Raw genomic sequence first — 27941 nt, forward strand, 5'->3', positions numbered from 1 at the left:
CTCCAGTCCTGCTGAGTTAACTGTTTACTGCCCACTGTTGTGATAACTGAACATGGTGTGAGACTGCTTTTCATATGCTTGCTTCATGATCCATGCTGTTATGAAGAGATTTTCTTAGGAACACTGAGTAATGGGGTTTCAATCAGGATTTTGATATAAATAAAATGTGAACATAAACACTTTCAGAAAAACAAAATCTGAAACACAGGCCAATTTCTTTTATATTTACCTAAAAGAGCTTGAAAGTTGCTGCTTTATAAGCTGGCCTCCAGCACAGAACTAAAAAGGGAAAGAAATTCAGGGGTGGTTTATTAGTGTTATAAAATAGGTAAAGACATGTCTCCTCCATCTAAGAAAACATTACATGTCAAAGGGAAGTATGGTTTTACAATAAATGGTTTTCTTCTTTGAATGTGAAAAGCACTCATCAGGCCTATGGTTTTGAGCCATGTTATTAGCCAGCCCAGTGTGGAAGCAGCCTTGACAAAGAAAGTCAAAATCCTTCCTGAGCCCAGCTTATGGAAAAGTCAGATCAAAACTTCACTCCTCAGCCTTCCCAACAAATCCTTCAATTAGTCTATTAGTGAACATACATACAAAATTGTTTAAAAAAAAAAAAAAGTATATTCCACTGCTAAAATGGTCCAGGTCCCAATAGCATAGCAATTAAGAGCGTGAGTTCCAAAATCTAAGTTTACATCTTGAGTTGAAATTCTCACTTGCCTGGTAAGTTAGACAAGTTATCAAAGTTATTTCCTAAAGTTCCTTCCCCAAGTCTCCATTTTCCTGTTGGTAAAATGGGGACAACAATACCTATTTAAAGGCATGATTTCAATAATTTAAGGCAACAAGATGTGTAGAATGGTTAACATGCCTGGTGCGTAGTAAGTTGTCCATGAACATTCACCATAATTGAGTATTACTGTCATTATTAAATCATCAGACAAATATTTGCTTTAGAAGCAGCTCGGCTTCATGGTTGAGAAAATAAACCCTAGCACCAAATTCCCGAGTTCGAATTTTGATCTTCCCACAGCCAGTTTGGGGACGCAGTTAACCTGGTCATATCTTTATCCATAAAGAGTAAAGATTCAGTGGTGAAGATTCAGTGTTTACAAAGTATTTAGAGCAGTACCCTACATTTAATAAGAACTTGATAAAAGTCACCTATAATTATTAATTGAGTTTCAGAAAGTCTCATTCTGCCAATGGATTGCTCTCCTTCAATACACAAAGTTTGCATAGCAGAGTAGTGAAGAACATGGGTACTAGAATCAGATAGTCATGGGTTCAATCCCTGGCCATGCAGATGACTGGCAGAGTGGTCTTGGACTAATCACCTAATTTTCCTGAGCCTCTGTTTTCTTATCTATGAAATTGATTATACACCAGTTTTGAACTGAAAAAAGCAAAACATTTTTAAGCTTTAACAATCACCACCAGCACCACGACTGATAGATCTAACTTCTTTGTGTCAATCATATAAGTGAGACAATTTATTTTAGAAGTACATCTTAAAACCTTGGGGTTATACAGTTTTCATAAAAATGTATTTTATTGTGAGGCATGCAATAATATCAATTCCTTCAGCAAACATTTATTAAACAACTTTAAATATCATTTATGTGCTAGCTAACTGTGCTAACCACTAAAGCATGAAGTTGAACATTTCTGCATTCACCCAGCCCACATTGTTACTGAGAAACCCATACCACTATAAATGTATATGGAAAATGCAATGGTAGAGATTGCACAGGGTATAGATTTAAAGTGGGGATAATCTCTGGAGTCACATATGGTTAAAGTGTGAGATGTAGTAGCTCTTACCCTCTCTTTCCACTTCCACTAAAACATGCTCTCAATAAGTGCATAGTAAATGTTGAGCAAATCAAGATTTCTGGGGGAAAAAAAAAAAAGATCTTTGATCTATGACCTGGATTCTAGGTTTAACTCTACCAATTGTCGACTAATGTAGGACCTTACACAAGTCAATATCCTGTCTGGGGGTCAGTTTTTCTACCTAAGTAGTTTTACCATCTGTTCTGATTTGGGGAGCTTGTTGAGAATTTCAAATGAAGTTCAGTGAAAACCTTTAACTAAAATGTTGAAGGTATTATGCAATTTTATCCTTAAAGAAAACCATAGGGCAATTTTTAAAAATAAAATGCAAACAATCTTGTGTGAAATTTTTCAAATAAGAGAAACTTCATGAGGAAGGGAAGAATGAGATGCTCAACCCCCCCCAAACAAGGACTACTTACACTCGTTATCAAAAAGCAAGTGCTGACAAAGGCAGGCATATTCCAAGCAAGTTACACAGGTCTGTTTTTCAAAAGGTCTTCCACAACTTGCTATTGGATTTGATTCCACAACTCAAACCTTCTTGACCCTAGTAAATGGAAGTGACCAACACAAGTATACCTATTTGGAAATTACCTATTAGTTTTGCTTGCAGCTATTATTTTCTATCAAATAGAAACAAGTAAATAAATATATAAATAGATGTAAGTCTGAGACACAAAATATGATATTGAAATGTTGAGGTTTAGTATCTTCTAACTCAATGTGGTTGATTTTAACACTGTGCTTAACATAGAAGGTGCTCCAAAAAATGTTTCCCAAATCAAGTCTTTTGTGGCTGATGTGAGGGTTTTAGGTCTTTTTAAGAACTCAAAACAAAACAGAGCTATCACTTCAATTTACTGTGAAGTATGAGGTAATATTTTAGAGAAAAAATAGTTATCAGAGAGTGAAAACTGTTCAGCTGGAGAATAAATAGCTATTGAGATCAGACAAGTAGGAGATAAGGAAGCAGGTAGAATGATTATGCAGGTAAAGGAAGGGAAATAAAGGTGAAATTGAAGATGTGGTGTGTGTTTTCCTCCACAGACTGAAGCAGCTCTGATGTATGATGCGGTGTACATGGTGGCCATTGCCTCCCATCGGGCTTCCCAGCTGACCGTAAGCTCCTTGCAGTGTCATCGACACAAACCATGGCGTCTTGGACCCAGATTTATGAACTTAATCAAAGAGGCAAGTGCTACTCGTTCATGGCTCAATTCTTTCCTAGCCATAGTGATCTGACTTGTTTATTTACTGTGATCTTCCCACACAGCTCTGTTGGGCATGATATCTATAAACAAGGAGAATCCATCATCATCCAATCTGCTAGGATTTCACTGATAAAAGTCTGTTGACCAGGAATTTTCTAGTATGATGTTGAGAAGTTCAAAGAAGCTACTGGATCATAACATTCACCTTCCTTCATCTCAGCTCTGGTCTCAGTTGCTGCTGGCTCTCCTCCACATATGTTCATAAGTTCATAGGTGCTTATTCCATGCCCCAAATCAAAGAGTGCGTTGGCCCATCACTGGAGGGTACCAGGGATAGTTCTCACACTATCAGCCCATAATTCCAGTGGTTTCTTAAATATCATATTATATAGGACTTAATAGAAGAACCTCTTTGTTCTAATAATATAATAATTATTTTGCCATTTGCCAGCAAACCAGAAAAGTCCAATCTATTCAAAACTTATCAAGTGTACTAAAAGGTTTTCAAGAGTATGGGGTATTTGGCAAAGGTGAGTTTTTCATTATTACTCTGGGATCCTGGACTATCCCCTACATTTCCTTTTCTCTAATACAATTTGACTTCTCTTCATCAGATCCTGCTCTAAGGCCCTGAGATTCCTCATATACATGTATCTTTGGTTTATCTTTGACATCAACATACACCTCAGGGTGTGTCTGGGCTTGACAAAATGAAATAAGGCTTAACTGAGTACATACCCTACTCTGCGCTGCTGTTCTAATGTTTTATCTATAGGATGCAGAAATTTACCTCTCAGGTAAAGAGCATCTTTATTGCCCTCTGTGTTGGAGAAGGTTGAGTTGAGACAGAGCCATTAAGAGAAAAGAATGGAAGGGTCATAGTGCAAGAGAAGAATGCCTAAGCAAGAACAAGAAGTCCTATTTTGGGCTTCATTTCTGCTGGTCTCTTAAGCACCTACAAACCCTTTCATGGTTTGTTTAATCTGCTTCCCCATTGACAAGTGACTCTGATCCATAAAGGTGAGAACAAGAGACACAATATGCATGAGGTTTAACACTAACTCGGGCTCCAGAACAAGGCTGGATCTAGGGTATGGCAAGTCACAAAGACTTCCCTGGGTACCTGATTTAATGAGGCACTCACTCTCATGTTTGAGTTTATAGGAGACTTTGAGGGAGTGCTTCCTTAAGTTTTATGTCCCTGAGAACCTCTCTGATCTCACCGTAGTCCTGTGATGGTTCCTTGGGTTTAATCCCAGCTCCACTAACATTTATGACCAATATAATCTACACAAGTTACTTAAATTCTTGTATCTTGGTTTTCTCTTTCGTGAAACAGAAATAACACCTTCTATCTCATAGCATTATTGTGAGGATAAAAATAAGGTGTGAAGAACAATACAGAAACATAGTAAGAATCTGAGATATTAGCTATTCTCTTACAATTGGAATAGACTGCTAATAATAGCCTCATTCAGTTTACTGAGTGTGATGCCAGGAATTTAAACCTGGCAACGACAACAACAACAACAAAGAAATCACAAATAGGCATGAAATGAAATACCCTTTGTGACAGCTACACAAATCTGACATACTGTGCCTAATGGAAAGACATTGCCCAGTCTCTGCTCTCCCTGCAGCAATCATGGCTAGGTCCTGATCACCTTGATCTTTAGCAAGAAAACAGCTGGTTTCCTTTCATCTCCTGCCAGCCCAAGAAGAGGCAGGAGGCCACATGAAAGCTTAGGATCAAACGCTTGGAGCACCCCAAGGACCTTTTTGCTTATACTTAGGTTGCATAAGAGGGTAAAATTATCAAGCCACAGTTAGAGAGATGTTTAAAGAAATAATGAACTCCAAGATGAGGGACCACATTGAAAGCAAAAAAACATTTTGCGATCTTTTAGTCCAAAGAGCAAATTCCCCATTCTCAGTCTCCACAGTTGGGGGCTGAAAGGAGAGGCAGGTCATGGATTAAAAATTTTATTGCTCTTCTTCTTTGCCTCCTGAGTTATGGTGCTATATGCCACTCTTGGCAGGGTATAGGTACCTGCAGATATGGGACGGGCGTGATCAGGAGCAGTGTCCCAGTCTTTTGAAAGATCGAAAGAGTGAATTCTGAGACAGGCCAAAACATGCAAAAGTCCGAGATTGTAGATGTCTCTTTCAAGGAGTACATAATTCAACAAAACTTTGCAGACAACAGGTTTTATTAAGAAACATGAAATCAGGCGTGTGGTGCTAAAACTTCCCCGGGTCCTTTCTTTTAGTGACTCTCACTTTCTAAAGGATTTCTAATCTCTAAACAGAAATCATGTAAAGGAGCAAGTCAGCAGATTGAATTTATGGGGTGAAGATCAAATTCGTCACAGGAGGTACATTTTCTGAGCTCAGAGATTGTTGTGTGTGCACTAATCCCTGATAACTTCACACATCATTTAGAATCAGTAAGCCTTTCAGACAAGTCTTTCAAGCTAACCATCCTTCAGAGTTTCAGGCTGACTAAAGAGGAAGAATTAAAGAACATTTTAAACCTGGTAGAGTGTGTTATAGTGTCATGTCTCTGGGCATTTGCTAAACAAATGTATTAGGAGATTATAAATTCCCACCCAATAAGCAGTACCAGGGCTCCATTATACAAGTAACATTAACGTGGCACTACAGCGTACTATTTTCTCCCAAACTGGAAGTTGCGGTTTTACTATGTATTAATATAAAATCTACATAGTGAAGGAATGGCAGGCTTCCCTTGAAGCCATCCTATGTCTGAGATAAAACCTATGCTTATCAGCAGGATCCGCAGGCTCCCCAGTGATCTGGTTCCTTATCTCCTATGCCATCCTTCTGATCTCCTGCCCCAACCCCAGCACTTGCTAAACCTGCTGGGGCTCCCTGAACTTGCCGTTATGTTCCTACCAGATTCTCTTGCCTCTGGCTGGAAGGCCTTCATGTCTCAACTCAAAAGCTAGCTTTATGTGCTTACCTTGACTCATAAATTTTGGTTCCTTGCCTCCATTATATTTGTTGTTAGACCATCGTATTTATTTACATGTCCATCTCCAACCTGTGCTTTTCCAGTCTTGTTTCCCGTTTTTTAGGAAGACTTAGCATGGAATGAACACCCAACAAGTAGAGGCCAAACAAGTGAATAAACTAATAAATTAATGAATGAACAAGCAAAGGAACTGAAGAGCACATGCAACATATAAGCTAGTACTTTAGGACATACTCAGAACATGAATATCATATCCAGAAACAATTTGAAGAGGCAATACCAGAATCAGCCAGACTTGCCTACCAGGACCATAGGTTCTGGTGGGACAGTGAGGCAGGGATCTGAGGAATAGGACAGCTTATTTAACTCTGGTGCAGGGAGCACAGACCCTGAGATTTAATTGCAATTTTCTATCTCAGTGAAGTTAGTCATGGAGAATCTTTGTTCTCAATTTCCTCTTCTAAAAATTGCAGATAAAAAAACCCATTGTATATGTTCGTGGCTATCACATGTATGTATAGACTAACAAAATGTGTCGCATGTGGTGGTTGCTCAGTAAAGGGTAGCTACCTTAAACTGAGTGTCCTGCCAAAAAATGTCTATCAGATAAGGTCATTGTCAGGAAGAAATGAGGCAACGCATATAAAACATTATCTATATTGCCTAGTGTAAGTATATTGCCTACTGCCCATGTACAGCATGCTTGATATTGTTCTTATTGGCATCAACATTATTGTTATCGGAGCCCAAGATGAAGTAGGATTATTTGTAAAAGGAGGACAGGAGCTAGCAGTGGAACATCAGGAGTTCTATGGAAATAAACATAGCATAAGAGGCCAACTGCAATGATGCCAGGGGATGAAGGACTTTCCGTCATGGAGCAGATGCATGATTCTTCAGGAGGGACCCAAAACATCATGTAATCAGCAACTAGGTAGAGTTGTCAGAAGACCTGGCAAACCACCTCTCAGGTTAGTCTGAGAAATAGTAGCTATGTGGGGGCTTAGGAAACTAAAGTCCTTGTGTCTATCGCCAGAGTTACTCTGGACCCAGAGTAAGTTCCAGCTGGCCGTGGGGCAGTGAGAGTAGCTACTGCAAGAGCAGGCACAGTGAGGCATCTGGGAAGAGAGTCTGTAATCACGGATGCTGGGAAGGACAGCCAACAGTGGCTACATGAAGTGAATCATATATTTTAGGTTATATCAGTGGTTATTAACTATTTTCTGGGTTATGGATCCTATGTTAAAACTGTCTTAATTGGGGCGCCTGGGTGGCTCAGTGGGTTAAAGCCTCTGCTTTCGGCTCAGGTCATGATCCCAGGGTCCTTGGATCTAGCCCCGCATCGGGCTCTCTGCTTAGCAGGGAACCTACTCCCCCCGCCCCCGCCCCCGCCTGCCTCTCTGCCTACCTGTGATCTCTGTCTGTCAAATAAATAAATAAATCTTTAAAAAAAAAAAAAAACTGTCTTAATTGTTCCCACAAAAGGTATACAAATCCAGCTGTAATCTCAGGGTTCTTAGAAATACCCTGGTTTGCTTAAAACCCATGTTAAGGTTGTCTGAATTGGGTATTGAAAATAGAATTTGGATGAAAGAGTGTTCCAGTATGGTGAATAGCAAAAGTGTAAATGAAGCATAAAGACTTCTGCTGGGGTCAGAAAAGTCATCCCATGTGGATGTGAAAAATGAGTTTAAGTAGATATGGAGAGACAATTGGTAAAATTTATCTGCTGAGCTGAGAAATTCAAATTTGATTGATAATAGATTGGTAGTCACTGTTCTTGAAGCACAAAAATATGGTATTTCAGAGAGTTTATCTTGATAGCCTTCTGTAGGTTTGATCAAAACAGATAAACCCACAAAGATTAATGAGGGATTATAGATATCTTGGTTTTGAAGTGACCGCCATTCATAAAGAACTAAAGGGGGAAATAAATTGCTCAAGAGAAACATACAAGTATTTCTTGACTCCTTCCACAGATCTAAATTCATGCAGCTATTGTAAAAATTCACTTGGATGCCCTGCATCAACAAATTCCTAAATGGGAGAATCTGTTGTTTTATCCATTAAATCTATTATTGCTACATAAGCCCAATGTCAATAATGACAAGGTTAATTAGGATATCAAACAAACATAACTAGTGGAACAACAAAACCAATTTTTTTCCTACTGTCCTCTTAATATTATTCAGTGTAAATTGGTAGATTTTTGGGGATTTTTGTGTTTTATTAAGGTAATAACAGTTCTAGAGTTCCTTTAGGTGAAACCTGAACTTAGTAATTAGAAGTTCTATTCTAATATGAATCAGAAGTCCAACTTGATTTAACTTCAAATTTCTTTTCCCTTTGAGCTCCAGTCTGCTGGAAGACTAGAGAAGTGAAGGAATGTGATTTATGGTTGGTTTCTCCTCTTTCTTCTTTCTTTCATTCTTTCCTTCCTTCCACCCGCCCTCACCAAACCATTAGTTATTGTACCTCCTACCAGGCTCAAGAAGAATGAGGACAGTTTTTCTTGGTGGACCTGCTCTGTGCTCTCTGGGATCAAAAAATATTCCCCAGGTGGGTCTGGGGAATATTTAAACCTAAGTCTTTTTTTTTTTTTTTTAATTTTCTTTGACTCTTCATGATTTTCTATTGGGCAGTCTTTCCAATGTTTATTTGAACCAATCAATGGATCTCTTTTAGATGGGGGTGTATCATATTTCCTCAGCCCCATGACATCCAGTGGTACATAACTTGCTTTTTTTCTGCTGAAATCTCCTCACCCTTGTAGAGAGTCCTTGACTATACTCCCCCTGAGGTACTCTGGATTCGAATCTCGCACCCACTCATTCCTTCCTTGGGTGTCGTGGGAGTGCCTCTGATCATGATGCAGCACATCCTAGTTGGCCCTCCCTTCAGTTGGTCAGCTCTTGTGTAGTCCTCTTTTGTCACCTAGGAGCCACACCACAGTGCATTGTCTACCTTGACTTCCTCATGTTTGAACCAGCTATTGGTCTTCTCCTTCTCCAACTACAGCCAACTTGTTTCAGACTTCTCTGAATGGCCCCCTGAAATCCTACTTACCAGGATTCAAAAATGGCATCCTGAAGGCAGAAGAGTGTGGACTCAAAGAGGTAACAGTACTCTCCAGAGAAATCTCTCCAGCGACTACTTCTACCACGCATGTGATCCCTTTTATAAATTTCATGCACAAGTCCAAAAATTCTAGGACAATCTCTGTAGGCACTTCCTTTGTACCTATGTACAGGAAACTGTGGAGTGTTTATCTACCCACTCTAGTATCCTGATATCTATTATATTGGTAACTAGGTTGAAACATTACAGTAAAATAAAACTTGCCAATCAAACCAGACTTCTACAGGTTGTCTAAACTTCTCCATCCACCTCAAAACACTCATCTAATTCAGTAAGTCCTATTAGCTTTCTATTCTAAATGTTTTGCAACCTTCCTTATCTACTGCCCTCATTATTTCTCACCTGGATCCACCCTTTTATAACTTTTGTCCACATATAAACTGGGCATATAAATTCCACATATAAAATCCCCATATAGAGTGTTGTACATAAATGTGTAGTAGGTTTCCACCTTCTACAAACATAAACTTACTTGTAGTTTCCTTCATTCACCATGCTTTTCTCACACAGTGAGACAGATGGTCTTTCCAGACTAAAACCTGCCTTATGACACTCCTTTTTCATATGTTTTTCAGGCTGGAAAGCTCTCCGTCCTATTGTTTACTTGGGCTATTATTCAGAATTCATTTTCTCTAGTGATCCTCTCCCAAACCTTTTTTTGGGGGTGTTCTTCCACTGAACTCCATAGCTATTTTACATCTCTATGTTAGCCTTAAATTGCTTCATCCAGACACTGTGAGACCTTTCCCGTGAACAAGGACAAAGTCAATTTATCTTTGTGTCCTCAGAGCTATGCCTATACGTGGTAGGCATTTACAAGATGCTTCTTGAACAGAACCCAGGAAGTTAAGATCCACCAAACTCTTAACAAATTTTGCTGAGCTAATGCTTACTTTTTAAACTATATAAATAGTTCCTAATTGATCTGGCCCAAAATAGATTTACTATATAGGAGTGAAAATTATTTCCAAATGCCTATGTATATGGGGATAGCACTGAAAATATGGACAACTTTCTGCCACTGGTTCACTATGAAATTGTAATTTATTTGTTCTATTTTGATGAAATGAAGATTATTAATTTGAATATATAAATGAGATCATTGAATTTAAGCTTTTAAAAATCAAAGCATAGAAGATAAATTCTCCACTGAGGCTCCTATATATTTGTCTTAATATTTACTTGGACTTTTACTTAATAGGTCAGTATTGAGTGTTTGTTTTTGCTTTTGTTTTTATTTATTTATTTTTTTTTTTAGTATGGGATCCAGGTGAAAAATTAGAGGGTTGGAAAAAAAAAATTAAAGCCCCTGGAGAAGCAAAGCTCTGACATGTTTTCATCCTGTTGTGGCTCCACTGGGTAACACTTCCCACTATTGCATGCCATTTGATTTTGATTGCCAGGACAAGCTGTCCCTTGGATTAATTAGACAACATTGGATCTGGCAACAAACTCACTCAAATCTCTACTGTTTTGGAAATTGAGGATTTGTAGTACTCATTCTGCACCTATTGAAAACCACCTGCATTCCAACTCAGTCTTCAGCACCACGACCTAGCGTTGTACTGTGTAAATCAAAGTCATTTACATTGATAGCCCCTCACATTGAAGATATTTAGACCTGAAGAAAGAGTGGAGTTTTCAGGTCCTTTCCTCCATTCCCATACAACTCTGGACAGAGAAATGAGATAAGTTCCTAAATGTTCATAGTTCATAGTTTTACCAGTTATATACACTGTCTTATATGTAACTAAGGTGCTAAGACACCTATCTCTGAAACTGGGAATCAGTGGCTAGGTGAATAATCACCTGTCAGAAATGAGAAAAGGGAGTGTTGGAATAGAATGGGAGGTTTTGCCAAACTCTTTTTAGTTTGTATGATTCTAAATAACATTAGTATTTATCAGATAGCTTTCAGAGACTCAGGTCAATTACCCTCCTCCCATTCAGCTACTAATGTCCTGCTTCTGCACCACATTGATTGAAGAATTTGCTTTCAGTACCACAGTCTACACACATGTGTAAGTGTGCATATGGGCACATTAATATGCAGGTGTTTAATTTACTTAAAGGAATGTCATATATACATATGATGATGTGTGGGTGCAGTTATGTTCTGCGTGTGTGTGTGTCTATATATTTCATTCAGCAATTTGCTTTTCTAATCAATCTTAATTAAGTTTTGATTAGATATCTGGGTTGATATATATGTATTCTTTTTCCAGTTTGTTCCTTTTCATTGACATCTACTCCCCCATCATTCATTCAGTCAACAAACTCCTACCGAATACCTAGTATGTGGCAGACACTATTCTAGACATCAAGAATGCAATGGTAGGGGAATAAGACATATAATATTTCAAAGGATGACAAGGAATATCAGAAAAGCAAAGTTCAGAAGAGTATAGGGTGTGCAGGTATCCTTGAAGAAAAAATCTCCATTGCTATATTATACAAGGTAGTTAGAAAGCATCTCGTGGCTAATAGAAAACAAGTAAAGCCTTGGAAAAAAAAAGAGGGAATGAAGGAACAAGATATGCAAATATTAAGAAAGTAATGAATCCAAATAGAGGAACAATTCATTTCCTGAAAATACAGTTGACCCTTAACAACATGAACTTGAATATCGCAAGTCCACTTATATGAGAATTTTTTCAATAAATACAGTACTGTAAATGTATTTTCTTTTCTTTATGATTTTCTTACTAAATTTTCCTTTCTTTTCCTTGCTTTATTATAAGAATAAACTGTATAAACATAAGGCTTCTGGTCAATAATAGGCTATTTGTAGCTAAGTTTTCAGGGAGTCAAAAATTATAGGCAGATTTTTGACTATGTCGGGAGTCAGTGACTCTAATTCCTGCCTTGTTCAAGGGTCAGCTATACTTTGGTGCATTTATCAATACCCTTATGAATAGATATTTTCATACCTGTTTTTTCTTCTATTCTTGGCATATAGAAACAATGGTACAATGAACATCTGATAGTTTCTTATAACCAATGCAAAATTTGCCCTAGAGCAGTACTGTCCAGTAGGAATATCATGAGTCACATAGCTGTTAGATTTTCTAGTAGCTACATTAAAAAATTAAAAGACACAGGTGAGATTAGTTTTAATAAGATATTTAATACGATATATCCAAAATATTATCACTTCAATATATAATCAGTATAAAAATTATTATTTAACTTTTTCTCATAATAAGTTTTTTAAATCCTTTCTATTTTAAACGTATAGCACTCAGTTTGGATTTCCCACATTTCAAATGTTCAATAAATATTGGTGGCTAAATAAATAAAAGTTTTCTTAATACATTATCTCATCCAACCAAGCTAACTAAGGAAAGATATGAAGTCAATATATATGGGATCCCTATTTTTATCTTGATAGACATGGAATGTATTGATTAGCTATAATAAGTACCTACCCAGCAAAGACAATAATTAGTGGGACCAGAATAACTTTTTTTTAATTTTTTTATTTTTTATACTTTTTTCAATTTAAAATCAGTTAATTAACATATAATGTATTTTTTGTTTCAGAGGTAAAGTTCAGTGATTCACCAGTCTTATATAACACCCAGTGCTCATTATATCCAGTGCCCTCCTTAACAATCAGAGTAATTTGAGTAATTTAAGACCAAAAGACTTGATTTCCAGGTTTTATTGATCACATTACCTAAATAACTAGACAAGTGGCCTATTCCCACCCATTACACACCCACTGGGTCTCAGATTTGTGTTCCTGCCCATTTTGTTGATTTGCAAGTACAGAGCCAATCCATTCCATTTCAGAAAATGAGCTACCACATGAGACAGTGCCAAAAGAAACTAGTTTATGGGGAAAAAAAAAAAAGAAAGAAAGAAAAGAAAATCCAGGTGCATATTCTAAGATAAATTATTAGGAAATAAAACTTATTTACCCAAAGTGCATGGAATAGATATAGTTAAAGTCAGCAGATTTAGAGTTGGAAATCAAATATTGGCAAGAAAAGCCATTATATTTTTAAATTATGCAGTGATCCATGCAAGCTGTTATTGCAAGATAATGGGTTATAAACAACACACATAATAGTTAAAATAATTATATATTGAACAGATGAGAATATGATAAATGCATCATTTCAGTTCCTGAAATAGCTGACATCCAAGGAAGTTATGTGGTCTAAAGGTTATGTTTATCATTTCTTCCTTTGCTTAATGTTTATTTTCACCACCATTATTATGTATACTTCAGATTTGTTTTTAAATAGCTTTTCTGAGAACTGACTTAAAATTGTGGCTGACTAGGTAGAGCTCACATTGCTTAGATGGAGGGTGAATTTCAGAGATTTGTCATTGTATTGCATTCTGGGGACCTGAATAAGACAGTAATTGTACAGTTAGACCATCAATACTGCATTTATACAATAGACACAGAGTGAGCCTCCTTTAATTAAAAACAAGTGAAATAACAGTGCAATGAATTGCCCTCATTAACTCTTCTATTCAGGAGATAAATTATAGACGAATTCTTGAAATCTAGAAAGTTCTATCTCCGTTCTCTTTTCTCAACACTATTCTCCAAACCCCCAAGTTACCTTTCTGTCTTGATCTTACTGTTAGTAATTCCATGAGAAAGTGTTAGCCAAATGAAAGTGCCTTAAATGAATGACTAGAATTAAGGAGTCAAATACTTAAAGACGTAATTCTTTTCCCACACAATCACAGGCCAATAGGGAACATCTAAGCCTGGAAAACCTTCAAAATTAAAAAAAAAAAAATCTCTTTAAAGTTGGGTTGAGGTATGAGGTATAAGATCTGATTTGAGGGAGTGAAAATAAACTAAATCTCTCTGCCCGTCCAATCTTACCACCATAGACACCATAGCCTTAAGAAAGTCGAACAATCTCACTTCTTCAATATGCTTGTTGTACAGTTTTGTAGAAGAAGAGGGAAGGGGTCAGGAGAATGGGGTAAGGCACAGATGTTTGTTGTGCCTCAATGTACTCCTGTAGCCTTTCCTCGGTATCACGGCCAGTGGGAAGAAGGTTCTAATTCCCAGGTCTTGTTGCCCTCCCTCTACCTTTCTCCCAGTATTCAAGTGAGCAAATTTTGGAATTGTTCCTTTATTCAATCATACCTTCTACAAATATTTTCAGTATTTACCAAATGCAAGTGGTAGAATTCAAAGAGAAGTAAAACATTTCCTGCCATCAAGAAATTAATTATCAATGGAAAAGATAGCTAACATAGTTAATATATAATTATTATGCATAAATACGCAATAAATATATAATTGACATTATACAAATAATTAAGATAATAGTTTACATGGGTAAAATGATGCAAGACCTAATGAAGTACCAGAGAGTTAACAAGGAGCCCCCTACATGAATACAGAATCAATGCTTGTATTTTTCCTTCGGAGTTTGGGGTACTAGGTGGTGGGTATTATAAAGGGCACGAATTGCATGGAGCACTGGGTGTGGTGAAAAATAATGAATACTGTTATGCTGAAAATAAAAAATAAATTAAAAAAAAAAATCCAAAAAAAAAAAAATATTTACTTCCCATAACTCTGATTTTTTTCAGTTTGAGCAGTAACTTTTGGAATAACCCCTCTTCTGGCTGTAAAACTCCTGCAATGTGACTTAATAGCCATTTCAATATGCAGCATTTATTTTTACAATACTGCATTGCTAATGGAATCCATTCTTCAGGCACTCAGGGCAAAAAAGAGAGACTCCTTGTTAAAGGTTCATATTGAAAATGTGCTTGGTGACTCATTTAGCATATTTGATTATTCTTCATCATCTCTAGACTAGAAATAGTGAGCTCACCAATGCATAAAATAATTGATGGTGCTAAACATTGATGTTAATCAATAAAATTATGACCAGAGTATATGAATCAATTAACAAAACTAGAGAGAGAATTGTCAAACACTGCCTTTCTAGTAAAAACTCTATTTAAAATACAAATGAAAGAAGAGGTGACAATTTCCCATTGTGTTCAGGCCTTCCAAATGTTGACACCTACAACTCAGCAGTCAGCCTAAAGCAGCCATAGTTTAAAGCTAAAAACAATAAAATTTAAATTCAGATTTTTTTTAACACAGATAATCAAAAGTCAAGAGTACAAAAAAAAAAAAGTCAAGAGTACTACTTTCCTTTGTTATATTTCTGTGTTTGGATTAGCAAATGAATTACTTTCCATGAGATGGGGGCAGACCAGTCCATTCAAAGAAGGAAAGCTTATTACTGTGTATGACTACATATATACAATAACTTTCCATTAACCCTTTCTCATAATGTGTTAAGGTAGTATGCTTCTAATACATGTATGTGTGCACACACTCACACTCATATATACTTGAGTCTAAATTCAAGAAAAAGATCAGTGTCATCTTGGTACTATTACTTCTGAGCTGTGCAGTTAAGCAAGTCACGTCAACTATCTAAGTGACCTTGAGATTCTATGAGTCTGTGTCCTTGTAGTAAGTACTCCAAAAAGTGGAAGAAAGGTTGATCAACTATTTTTCCACGTGACCTCATAACACCCCTACAAGTCTCACCTCCACTTTACCTAATGAAACTGAGGCTTAGCAGGTTTGGATAACTTGCCCAAAGTTACAAGCTAGATTTCAGCCCAGCTACAATCTTACACTGTTGAGTCAACCATCTCCACCTATGTATTCCACTGACTTTCTAAGATTCCAGACTTTTAAGATGACTAGACAAATCTCTCATCTCTATCTAGTGGTATGCAATTAACATGCCCCAAAATACTTGACAATGCTTCTTTATGTATGTGCTTTTATTTATTTAATAAATATGTCTAATAACCTTGGAGTTATTCAGCAAGATTCCTCAGAGTCCTCTGGGACATAACATGCTTCCTACCCCATGACAGCCTGAAGTCACAGATACTAGGGACTCATAGTTTTCCTCTTCCCCTTTGAATGAAATGATCAGGGCTTTTACTGGATCTGGCTCTCTGTGGCCAGTGGATATTCACACTACTTTGATGCAAAATATGATTGTGTCCACTATAGTTCCTATTCCTTGCCTTTGCACTTATGATATACTAAAGAACTGAAACATCTACACTGCAAATATAGTAACACAGAACTTTTCTGAAGTTCAGTTTTCAGCAACTTCACTTATCTGGCAGAATTAATTTGTACTCTTTAGATGACATTGTAGAAGGGTAGCTTGTTAAAGTTTCATGGTATTATAGCAAATTTCCCAATTTCTTCATATTTCGATTGGGAAAATAAAGATCAGGGAGTAGGAGTAACAGTCTCTGAGCATCACATACAGATGGGAGAGAACCTTCTGGGTGCTCAGGTACTGAGTGTGTGTTCTTTGGATACCATTCTGATACACTTGGTCATTTCCTCTGCCAAGTGCGTCTTCAGAGTCAGAAAATATGGTCTGAATCCGTGCCTTGCTCTTACTAGCTCTGCGTATGTCATACCCTCATCTCATAAAATGAAGCTAATCGTTTCTACTTCACACAAGAGTGAGAAGGAAAGAAAATAGCATTTGTCAAAATGTCTGGTGTGTCCTACATGGGATTCAGAAAATGTTTTCCAAAGCGAGATATTTTGTAGCACATCTGTCTGCTGATTGGAATGATCAGTCAGAGAGGAACAAATCGATAATGCAGGAGAGTGAAACTGTAGAAGCAACATCTTTGCACAGGTGAGAGAGTCTGGTGCACACATGGGTATGAGCATGGATAGTGCATCCTAGTAAGATGAGGGAAATGGGACAATACAGGCAGACATGCTGGTAATTAGGTGGGTAGATGCAGTTGTGGGAACTTGTTGCTTCCACTTTCTCAGTAAGCTAGAAAGCAAGATCTTCAGGTGAGAGTTTGGATGATTAGTCAGGATTCCTTACAGCAAGGGGAAAAAATGGGTGTTAGCCACATCACCTAGATATGAAAATTCTTCCAATGTAGAACTGTTTAATGAAGGAACAAATACTCACACATACTATTTACCAGGGTTATTCTGAAATATTTATTCTGCAGTGAGTATTAAACAAGATACACCCTGTGCTGGGAACTGTGACAAGAACTGTGCCCATCAGACAGGTGACATGTGGTCTCTGACTTCAAAGAAAGTAGATTCATACATGAAGGTAAACATGAAGACAAATATGTGTCTTCCTCTGGACTGACTTGTAAGCCAGAAGTATCTTTAAGATAAAGTAGGGGTCACCAAGGCAACAGTGCTGTTCATCTAAGTTGCTTTAAAAGTCTTCTCAGAGGGCGGCTGGGTGGCTCAGTGGGTTAAAGCCTCTGCCTTCAGTGTGGGTCATGGTCTCAGGGTCCTGGGATCGAGCCATACCTCAGGCTCTCTGCTCAGCAGTGAGCCTGCTTTTTACTCTGCCTGCCTCTCTGCCTACTTGTGATCTCTCTCTGTCAAATAAATAAATAAAATCCTTAAAAAAAAAAAGTCTTCTCAGAGAAGATGAAGGTTGGCCTAAACTTTAAAAAGTGAGTTAGAGTGGAGGAGGCAGCATGGTGGGGAAAGGTATTCCATATTTGGAGACTAGTTGGTGGCCGAGGATAAATTACTGTAGGAGATAACATGGTAGGTGGTGAGCAGAGACCAGTTCACGGGGAACATTCTACACTGTGTTAATGATTAGGAGCAATCCTGTAAGCCAAACTGCGATGTGTACCAAACATCACTTGAAGAAACCACTAAAAGCAAATAAAACAAGCAATTATTTCCTACATTTAACCTCCAGAAACTTAGGTGATCCTTACTCTGGTTTGAGGACAAGTGCGTTGCAGATAACAAGATGAAGTGAAATGATTTTGCCCATCCTCTATCCTCGGTGTATTGTATAATTCATCACTAACCAAGGATGTGAGAAGTATATTCATGCTGTTTTACCATTATTCCTAAATCACCTTTCATCTGGGTTCGGAATATGGAAGATGCTAAGAGAGAAATTAGCCAGAATAAGTATGGCCTCTTGCCCTCAAGATGTCAGATCTAAGTGAAGATCTAACAGAGCAACACAGAGAAGCAATGAACTCATGCTGAGGAATAGGAAGCAGTAGGAAGAAAAGAAGAAAGGCCTGGATCAAGCCTTTCTTTTCCCCTTATTTTCAGAACAGCAGGGATGTGGGGGATATGAGGGGAAAATGTGGGGTTGCAGAGGAGGAGGGCAAACCTCTTCTCCATCTTTCCACCGTTCCTTCTTGGTCCTATGTGGGCCAACCAGCAAGTTCAGCCCACGGCCAGAGCTTTAGATGTCTACCTTATTGAAATTCCAAAGTAGTCATTTGAACGTCAAACTAATTATAGGTTGGAAATAATATTTGAATGGTGACTCCCTTTGCATGCAGCCTATGAAGGAATATTCAGAGAAAAGGATGAAAATGTTCATTGTTGGCTTTTATTTAAATCAACGATCCTAAGATTTGCCTTGGAAGGTCAGGTTTTGACACTGATGACTTGCCCTAACCTTTTGGTTATAAATGTTAGAGATTTTTTTACTCATTCCTTTTTTTTTTAATTGATTCCTTGATTAAAAAAAAGACTTTAAAATTTATGTGGCATGATAAATAATAGGCAGTGTCTTTTAAGGAGGACATATTCCTTTCTCCTTCTAAATATCCTACAACCTTTTAAAGTAAATATTCTGAACCAATGGCAAACAGGCTGGTAACAACATTATCTAATTACCCAAGTAATGTAGACTTACTAAAAAAATCTAGTCAAGATTTACGACACACACAAAAATATCTAATCAGAGAATGGCAGTAGTTGTGGTTAAAATTATTCTGAGAAGGGAATTGAAAAATAAACATTTTTCTGAATCAGTATAAGTGATGAGTGTGTGTGGTCACTGTCAAATATATATTTTTTTAATTTAAGTTATTTTTTTCAGTGTACCAAGATTCATTGTTTATGCACCACACCCAGTGCTCCATGTAATACGTGCCCTCCTTAATACCCACCATCAGGCTCACCATCCCCCCACGCCCTCCCTTCCAAAAGCCCTGTATGTTTCTCAGAGTCCAAGTCCCTCATGGTTTGTCTCCCCTCCGATTTCCCCCAATCACTTCTCCTTTCCTTCTGCTAATGTCCTCCATGTTATTCCTTCTGTTCCGCAAGTAAGTGAAACCATATGATCATTGACTTTCTCTGTTACTGTCAAATATTTTCAAAGACAATTCCAACAACTGCAAGGGTCTTGGTTTTAAAGAAATAATGAAGATTTGTAAATGTGAAAAACTATTGATCCAATTTTGAACCTCAGCTAAGTTTGCTCCATTCAATGAGCAAACACACTTTCTTTTCATCTTACTATTATTAGAAATGGAACCAGAACATCTTTACACAAAGAATACCTTTAACCAGGAATTGCAATTACCCTCACAGCCCTCATATTTTATCAACAAGATTTGCCAGCAAAACATTTTGGAAATAAGGACAATAAATAAAATTCTCTCTGTGAAAGGTTACTTAAGCATTAGATAATTATTCTTCATATATTTAGCTTGATAGAATTCATATTTCAGGTGCTAGTGCATAATATCTTCACTTAGATAGGGTCAAATTTATCTACAAAATTATACAAGTACTTTTGTTTGTTCTTTTTTCTTTTTTTTACATAAAATTAATTATAGCTTATGAAAAGCTCAAGTCCAACAATTTTTACTTTGACTATTGATAAAATTATTGGGTACTGGTGAAATAAAGATATTTTCATCATTTTTAGATTGGGATGAAAAATTGAGGAATTGATAAAAGGAAGGAGAAGCAAAAGAAGGTAGAAAAATAAAATAACAAAACCAAACAAAAATAAGAAAATATTTGGAATGAGATCACTAAGTTAAGTTTGGCTTCCCCACTAACAAATGAGCTTAACTTGACCTCTCTGAGACTCAGTTTCTTATCAATAAAGAAAGGAAATAAAACCATGGACCTTAGAGGGTTTTAATCACGATTAAATGAGATGACACATTATATTATATGCAGTCAATGTTCTGGTTCCTATCTTTCTGCCTTCTATGACCTTAGGGAAATTTTCCATGTTGTCTTGAAGATATTATCATTATTAACATGTGAGCCAAATAAATAGTAACATAGGTGCCAGCTGGAAATAAAGTTTTGGTAAATTATATATTTATGTATCATAATGTATAGTACAGGTGAGGAACCAGGAATGCTTAACCTAAGATACAGACTCTTGTGCAAGTTTATTTATTGAGAGAGTGCTCTCAGGAGAAGCCAATGGTGGAATGAGGGAAGTTCAGTAGGACAGAGAAAGGAACTAAGAGACATCTAGCCCCAGCTTTATCACACCAGTGAAGTTCGGAATGTGTTTTTCACCCCAGCATGCATACACCCTTTGGGAAGCTAACACACCCTAATATTACTCATTCAATGACTATTGGGTACCACACCCCTGGGAGTTTTGTGCATAGCCCCTAGGCACCTCCAGACTGGCAGGCTCCTGTAGGTCAACGGCACCGGACACTTCCTGTAGCAAGTACATCAGACTGATAAAGGGGAATTGACTAAAATGGCCACTGGTAGGAGAAAGAAGACTGATTTCAATCACATCAGTTTTATTCTAAATCATGCACTCCAGCATAGAGTGCTCCCAACTTAAACAAGACCAGTATGACATTTCATTTTTCAAGACCAAATGTGAGAATAATTACTCACTTTAAAGAAAGGTTTACTATAGGATTCTTTGAATAAGAAGTATTCTTAGAATATTTCACATTGAATTTGATTTACATATATTTAATTTGCCTACTAATTTTAGGAAATGGTCTCCCCAAATCTCCAGAACTGTGGTCTTGTGAACCCATCAAATGCACAGAATGAATGTTGGAGCTATATTGTGGGATATTGTATTTTACTGACTCAGAAATTAGGATACATTATGTTACATATATCAAATCATCAAGTTGTATACCTTAAGTATATACAATTCTTAATTGTCATTATAGTTCAAAAAGCTTTCAAAATGAACAAAATATATTGAAATGCATGCCTGGAAAATATTTCTTAGTTGAGTTATGTATGCAACTTTCAGAAAGAAAGAAATTGAGATACCTTGACTAATATCATGAATCTACTTATGGGGAAGAAGAACCATTCAATATTGGAGTTGTCCTAGAATTAGAGTGATCAACCCTTGGTTTGCCAGGGACCAAGGTTATCCGCAGGATATGAGAGTTCAGTTTTAAAACCCAGATAATCCCAATCCAGGGCAAACCAAGACCTACTGGCCAGCCTACTTTGTTGTAGCAAGAAGGTTCCTTTTACCTGTGAACTGAGAAATTAGTGTATTTGGTTCTTTAGTTTTAGGTTATGTAAATACATAATTTGCCCATCCGCATTTTAAATTGAGAATGAAACAAATAGTAGTAGGTTTTATGTCCTCTTCATTGCCCTCCACCATTGCCCAATGCTTCAAAAGTTGTGTTTTTTGTTTTTGTTTTTGTTTTTTTTTCAAATGTTGTTTTTATATGAAGTTCCTAGTTACATGACAGGATTTCTGTCAGGTATCACACTTGATTGTTCTGAGGCAGAAACTGAAAATTTATAGGTCATCCCTGGTTTCTCTCATTAGGTACTAAGCAAAGCTATATCTTGATTCAGAAGTAATTTTTTTTAAATTTATTCCTATTAATTTCTATTTTGAGCCATTGGGATGCTAGAATTTTATCCTCTATCAACTTTAAAGCTGGCTATCTATTTTTTTTTTAATTCCAGAAGCCACATCATTGACTGAATCAATTTATAATTGGATTTCCTCAGTGTACACGAAGCTCATAGTCACATGGTGCCAAGAGCAAATACTCAGAATTTTAAATGATGTGCTAACTTTCATACCATTTAAGTAACTTATGCTAAGACCAAAGAAGGATGTGAACACATCCTGGTTTTCTGTTAACTTTAGTGCCTTCTCCAGAATATCCGTACCTTCTATCCCCCACCCAGGGCTTGGATCACACAGTAAGGTTCTTGCCTCACAGATTTTTCTCATCCAAGCAACTGCCAGCAACCCTATGACTTCAGAATAAAGCACAAATAAAATTTAAATTCAGAAGAGACTAGACTATTCCCAAAAGAATGAGAATAAGTGATAATCTCTCTGGAGCAAACCTGACAAAGTACTTGCCCTCAAAGTCTAGAGCATGTCCTCTATTTCAAGGGAGTTGAAAGAAGGGCCATCATGGAAGCAAGCCATCGCTTTCAACAAATTGCTTGACTGAGTTCCAATTCTGTGCCTTGTAACACTTCCACGTGTGATGCCCTCGTCCCACTAAAACTGCTGGTAAACCTTACATGAGATCACTTAGCTATTTGCTGCAAGAAAATTCCACTCAGAACAGAAGTAACTGCTACCTTTCAGTTAATACCCAACCCTTGAAAAGCAAAGAAGTAAGGTTTGCTTTTACCCACTGGTCTACTTAATACTGTTAGGTCCCCTATCTACATCCACACCAGCATGTTTGCAGGTGGACATACCCTACATTAACGGGCGAGTAACTTCCTCACATCAAATGCTTTACACATGCTTTATACACACCTCTTCACAGACAACATGGCATCTCCGTGGACAGAGACTGAATTCAATCTCTGCACTTAATGGAAATCTCTAAGAAGTAAATAGAACCATGACCCTCTCCAGACAACCTTTTGATGCTTAGATATGAAGAATATTTTAGCTCTTATCCTCATAACATTCCTGCAAGGTAGGTTTTTGTTTTCCCATTTGATAAATGAGGAAAGTGGAACTCAGTTGGTTTGATCACCTTGTCCAATGGGTAAAGCGCAGAGAGGATTTGATTCTAGGGCTCTGGGATGCCAGAGTCCATGCTGCTTTGTTTACATACCAAAACTGCCTCCACTGAAGAAATTTCTGTTCAGTTTGTTTAACTGACAGTCTCACAACAGGTACAATAAGAACATTTATTATAAGTTATTTGAAGTACTAATACATTGTTCTCAATGAATCAATAGTTAAATAGGAAATACAAGGTAGCAATTAATCCAATGCAGAGTAATGCATACATTCATAGGGAAAATTACAGAACATTATGGGAAACTTAATAAAAACACCTAACCTGGTCTCTAAGATTTAGGGCTTCTTGGAGGAAAGAACATCAAAGATGAATTTTGAAGGTCAATTAGAGATTATCAAGATGGTGCTAAGATAGTAGGCTACCCCAAGCCTTCCAGAGAGAGTAAATGTAATAAACTGGAACTAAGGGGTTAATGAATACATGAGAATCAAGCCAAAAGCTGTCTTTCAATAAAGAAGAATTGCAATTCAAATGATCTCGAAGCAATAGAGAAGAAACAGATTTTGAATAAATATATTCTAAAATAAGTAAGCCGTTGCAAATTCTCCAACACCGGACTATCCAAAAGCAGCCCCCAGAGACTCCTCTAAAGGCACTTTGCCCTGAAGCATGTTAAGGATGCAGGGGAAAATATGTGAATCTGATGCCACACTCCAAGCCTCTGCTTATCTGTAATGTTTTTAATACTAAGAAAAATATGGATGACATGTAAGATGATCTTTTATTCCCTAGGCTCAGTGAAATTACATTAAATGGAAATAAGCAGCCTGCCTTAGTAATTGGAGTGTGACCCCTTTGCAAGCAGCATCTGGCAATAGGCCTGTCCAGGAGTGCTTGTAAGGCCATTGCCCCAGGGTAACTGCACAATGGGTGGTGGGTGAGTAGAAGCTGTGCAGAGGTGAGAGCAGCAGTACCTGGTGCAAAATTTTAAGTACCTGGTATATCTTTTTATTATCTCTTTGATTGTGTAATGCCTTTTATGCAAAATCAGATTCAGTATCTGTTGCTCAAACTTGCCCGGGGGTACAATCTGGCAAGAACTTAAAGAGTACCTATAGCTGGTATCACAAATGTCAGATGACGAAGAAACAGACATTCAGCAGCTGTATTATTGTAGGAGGAGGCTTCACACTGCACAGAACCAAGTTCACTTACTGCATTCTCACTGCTAAGGGACAGCAACACCTCCATCACTGCTATGTCGCTGTGTTCCTGTCTCCGAAAGGTGTTTTATGTATTTTTAATGCAGCAGTAATAAGATTATTAAAAATTAAACCAGCGGTGTACTTTTATTGATATACTTTCTGTGTAGTTTGCTAATTAGAGATCTGGAAAACCCATCTTTTATAATTGGTTTTTCTTATTTTAAAGCATTTTATTCAGTGATGGCTGATAGTAAATTTTGCTCCACACCAAGAGAGAGAATGGAAGCTGATCTAAATGAGAACAAACCCAGCCTATTCTAATTAACATGATTCAACTGAACTGTAATGGTATCAAAACAATTGACTCTTACCATTCCAACTTAATTATTCTACAATAGGCAGAGTAATGTATGCTGCTTCCACCCTAAACCAATTTTAAAGGCGACATCTTTGAAGTATGGCTCGAGTGATTTTTTTCTCACCCACAATTTGTGAATATTGTTTTAAAACACCATTAAGTCAAATAACCATAGTCTAATTAAACCTTTGGTGGTTTTAAGGCAGTTTCATGAAATGCCACTGGATTTATTTGACTCTTTTCTTCACTTGACTGAAAGTTCTTGAGAGGCTGAGTGAATCTAAGCCCTTGAATTTTGGTCCCGAGGAAATAAATGCTGCAAAGTATTTGGGTTGAAAAAGTATTGCTTAATGTGATGTTTGAAAACAAAACTGAAGGACTTACTCAGCAGTTCTGCCAGAATATCATGATACTGCTTTAGGCAAGTCCTACTCGCATCTCTCTGCTCTGGTGGGTATTGCTGCAAAAGGGTGAATTAAGAAGTTGTAGGAAGATGAGCACTTGGGATTTATAGCAATATGAACCTGTCAGAGAATAATAGAAGACCTCAGAGCTAACATACAAGATAATTTTGTAAAGCTAAGTTTATTTGGTTGATGAACAAGAGAGTTATGTATCTCTCAAAAAAAAAAAAAATGAGTTCAACGAGTTCAACAAGTATCCTGGAGCTGAGTAAGGATAACCAAGGAAGGATAGAAACAAAGGAAAGGACTTATTCCTTATTAGGATTCCTAAGCATGACAGTCTAATGGATTCATTAGACAACTGGTTGGGACATTCCTCCTTAGATTGGCCATTTATCTTAACTTCCAAAAGTGTGGTTTTAGTTTTTAGAGAGGGCCAGAGTGGGTTCCTAACACTGCTGGACTCTGCACTCAGGCAGCAGATACTGGTGTAAGCACATACAGGGAGTTGGGGCAAATTTCCAAACCAAATAGGGGAAGAAATAGAACAGTGGACTCTCAATGTTCCATTGAACATCTTCATGTATAGAAGCAGACATGGAAACCCCAGGAGATGAAGTGATTTTCCCAGAACCACAAAAGTCTTACTACTTGCAGGGAGCTCAAAGTTAAAGGGGATTGAGATTGAGAAAAATTGGACTATCCTATTGTGATCAAGAGGGGATCCCAAAGTCTCTGACCGAACGTTTAACAGAGAAGGGCTCTTGTTATCTCAAAATAATTTCTGATTAAAGTATGTCATGTTTGTGTCTTCTAAAGATGAAATAAAATAATTTTAAATGGAAGATTTTAGCCAGAAATTCAATTTATTGCATGTACAAGGTATATTCTATGCATGTAGCACTGTTAGGTGAAAGAGGAGTGGAGCAGTGAAAGTCAAAGATGAATACAAACCTGCTCCTGACCTTGTGGAGTCCATAATCTGGAGGGAAATACACTGATCATAATACAAGACTGGTATGATGCGGGCTATAATAGAAAATAAATACAATACCATTAAATTCCAGAAGAAAAGCTATACAGTCGAACAGAAGGGATTGGGAATGACTTCAGAGAGAAGACAGTATTTGAACTGATCTTGATTTTTTTTTTCTTTTTACTCATTCAATAGTATTTAGTGAGCACTAGATGAAGATACTATTCTTAGTAATTAGGATACATCAGTGAACAGAATAGATAACCACTCCTGCCCTTGGGAAGCTAACCTTTATTCAATGAGCAGTAAGTATATCTAAGAACATATCAGGAAAGAGAATTGCAGGTAAAGGGAGTAGCAAGAACAAATTAATGAGTTTTGAATATGCGTGCAACCTGGGAAGGAATGCATATGATTAAAAGACAAAGTTCATGTAGAGCCATTGGGAGGAAACATGGTATAGAGAAGGAAAAATAATTTCCTTCTACCTCTCTTAAATTCTTGAGAGAGATGACCCTGTTTAAAAAACAAACAAACAAACAAAAAAAAAACTAACAGTAGAAAAACAAACAGAAGTTTAATAATGTGTTTACTTCCTGTATATATGGGACATGCCCAGGACACGTAGGTAACTCTGAAGGGGTGAAGAAACCAGGTTTTCCAGCAAAGCACAGTAAGCAAGGCTATGGTTATTAATGCAGATTTAAATCCATGTCTTCTCCCTTGATAAGTTTCTACAGATTTGGTCATTCTCCTCTTCCTGTGACAGAGAAGGAGACCTCCTTACAAATTTGGAGATTCCCTTATAAATGTAAATTGTTCCACAATAGAATAATTTCTTTTTGGTTTTCAGACTTTCATTGCATCTTCTGTTTTCTAAAAAAAAAAAAAAAAAAAAAATCAGCCTAAAATAATGCTTATGACATATTTTGGGCTGACAAATCCTGCTCCCCTTCAATAACAAGATGAGGTGGAAAGGGCGATAGGGAATAATCGCAAATAGTACATTTAGAAAGGTGGATTTTTATTCTCTAGATAATTCAAAATACTGTTTCAAAGAAATGCTCTAATGAGGAACCTGAAAACCATGGTACATACACTATAACTGCTGTGATTGTTGCTCTGCAGAGCACTGGAAAATACCTGAAGATCAGTGTAAATCCTTCCAGGACTGACAGCAAGAAGGGGTCCCTGGACTCTGAGCATGGCCCTGAAATTTCCAGACCTCATTCAGATTCACACTGCTGTGTAAACTTTGGACTGCTATGGTCGTGCCAAGGAATCTCATCTATCACCAGGACAGTGTTCCACGGAGGAAATGCTAGGAAGTAGAAGGAGGAGGCGGAGGAGGAGGAGGGGTAAGAGAGAAGGAGAAGGAGAAAGGAGAAGAAGAAGGGAAGGCAAGAAGAAGAAGGAGGAGGAGGGGGAAGAGAAGTAGGAGGAGGAAGAGGAAGAAGAAGAAGAAAAAAAAAAAGAAGGAGGAGGAGGAAAGGAAGAAGAGGAAGCAGAAGGAGAAGAAGCAGGGAGGGGGTGGTGAGGAAGAAGAAGGAGGAGGAGAAGGAGGGGAGGCAGGGGAAGGAGAAGAAGACACCCAGAACAAAACAAAATTCCTAAAAACTTGGTTTGGGACCATGCAAGGGATTGACGCATATATCCCAAAAGAGGAACGGTGAGGTTAGTGTGACCCCAAGGATAATTATAGCAACCAGAATCTTTGGGGGCAAATCTATTTTTTCAGGGCAAGGGCAGGTTTTGAAGAGACTCAGAAAACCTTTTTCCCACAAGACACCAAAAAGCTTTCTCTCAGACAAGTCTGTATTATTTCTAAAAATTTTCTAGAATATAAGAGTATAGGATCCAATCACTATATGCCTAGCTACATGGTGATGGTGTTTTACTAGACCAATACTACACTGAGAGTCGTAAGAGCATGTAGTTTTTCAAACCCTACTTGTCTTCTGTGACTTCAATCTCCATCTTCTCCTAAAGACCGTACTGACCATACCACTCAAGGCTCACTTTTCCTAATT

The 27941-nt window shown here is 37.4% G+C and overlaps 1 protein-coding gene across 6 annotated transcripts in view; it reads left to right on the forward strand.

The window, feature by feature from the left end:
• Positions 1–27941, forward strand: part of GRIK1 (glutamate ionotropic receptor kainate type subunit 1) — a 382552-nt gene that overhangs the window by 286529 nt on the left and 68082 nt on the right. For all 6 annotated transcript variants that reach the window (XM_082702776.1, XM_082702772.1, XM_082702774.1 and 3 more), the window contains exon 7: positions 2890–3033. In XM_082702776.1, coding sequence (XP_082558902.1) covers positions 2890–3033 — 144 coding nt within the window. The remainder of the gene's footprint in view (positions 1–2889; positions 3034–27941) is intronic.

The sequence above is a fragment of the Mustela nivalis genome, assembly GCF_964662115.1.
Source record: "Mustela nivalis genome assembly, chromosome: 1".
Classification (NCBI taxonomy): domain Eukaryota; kingdom Metazoa; phylum Chordata; class Mammalia; order Carnivora; family Mustelidae; genus Mustela; species Mustela nivalis.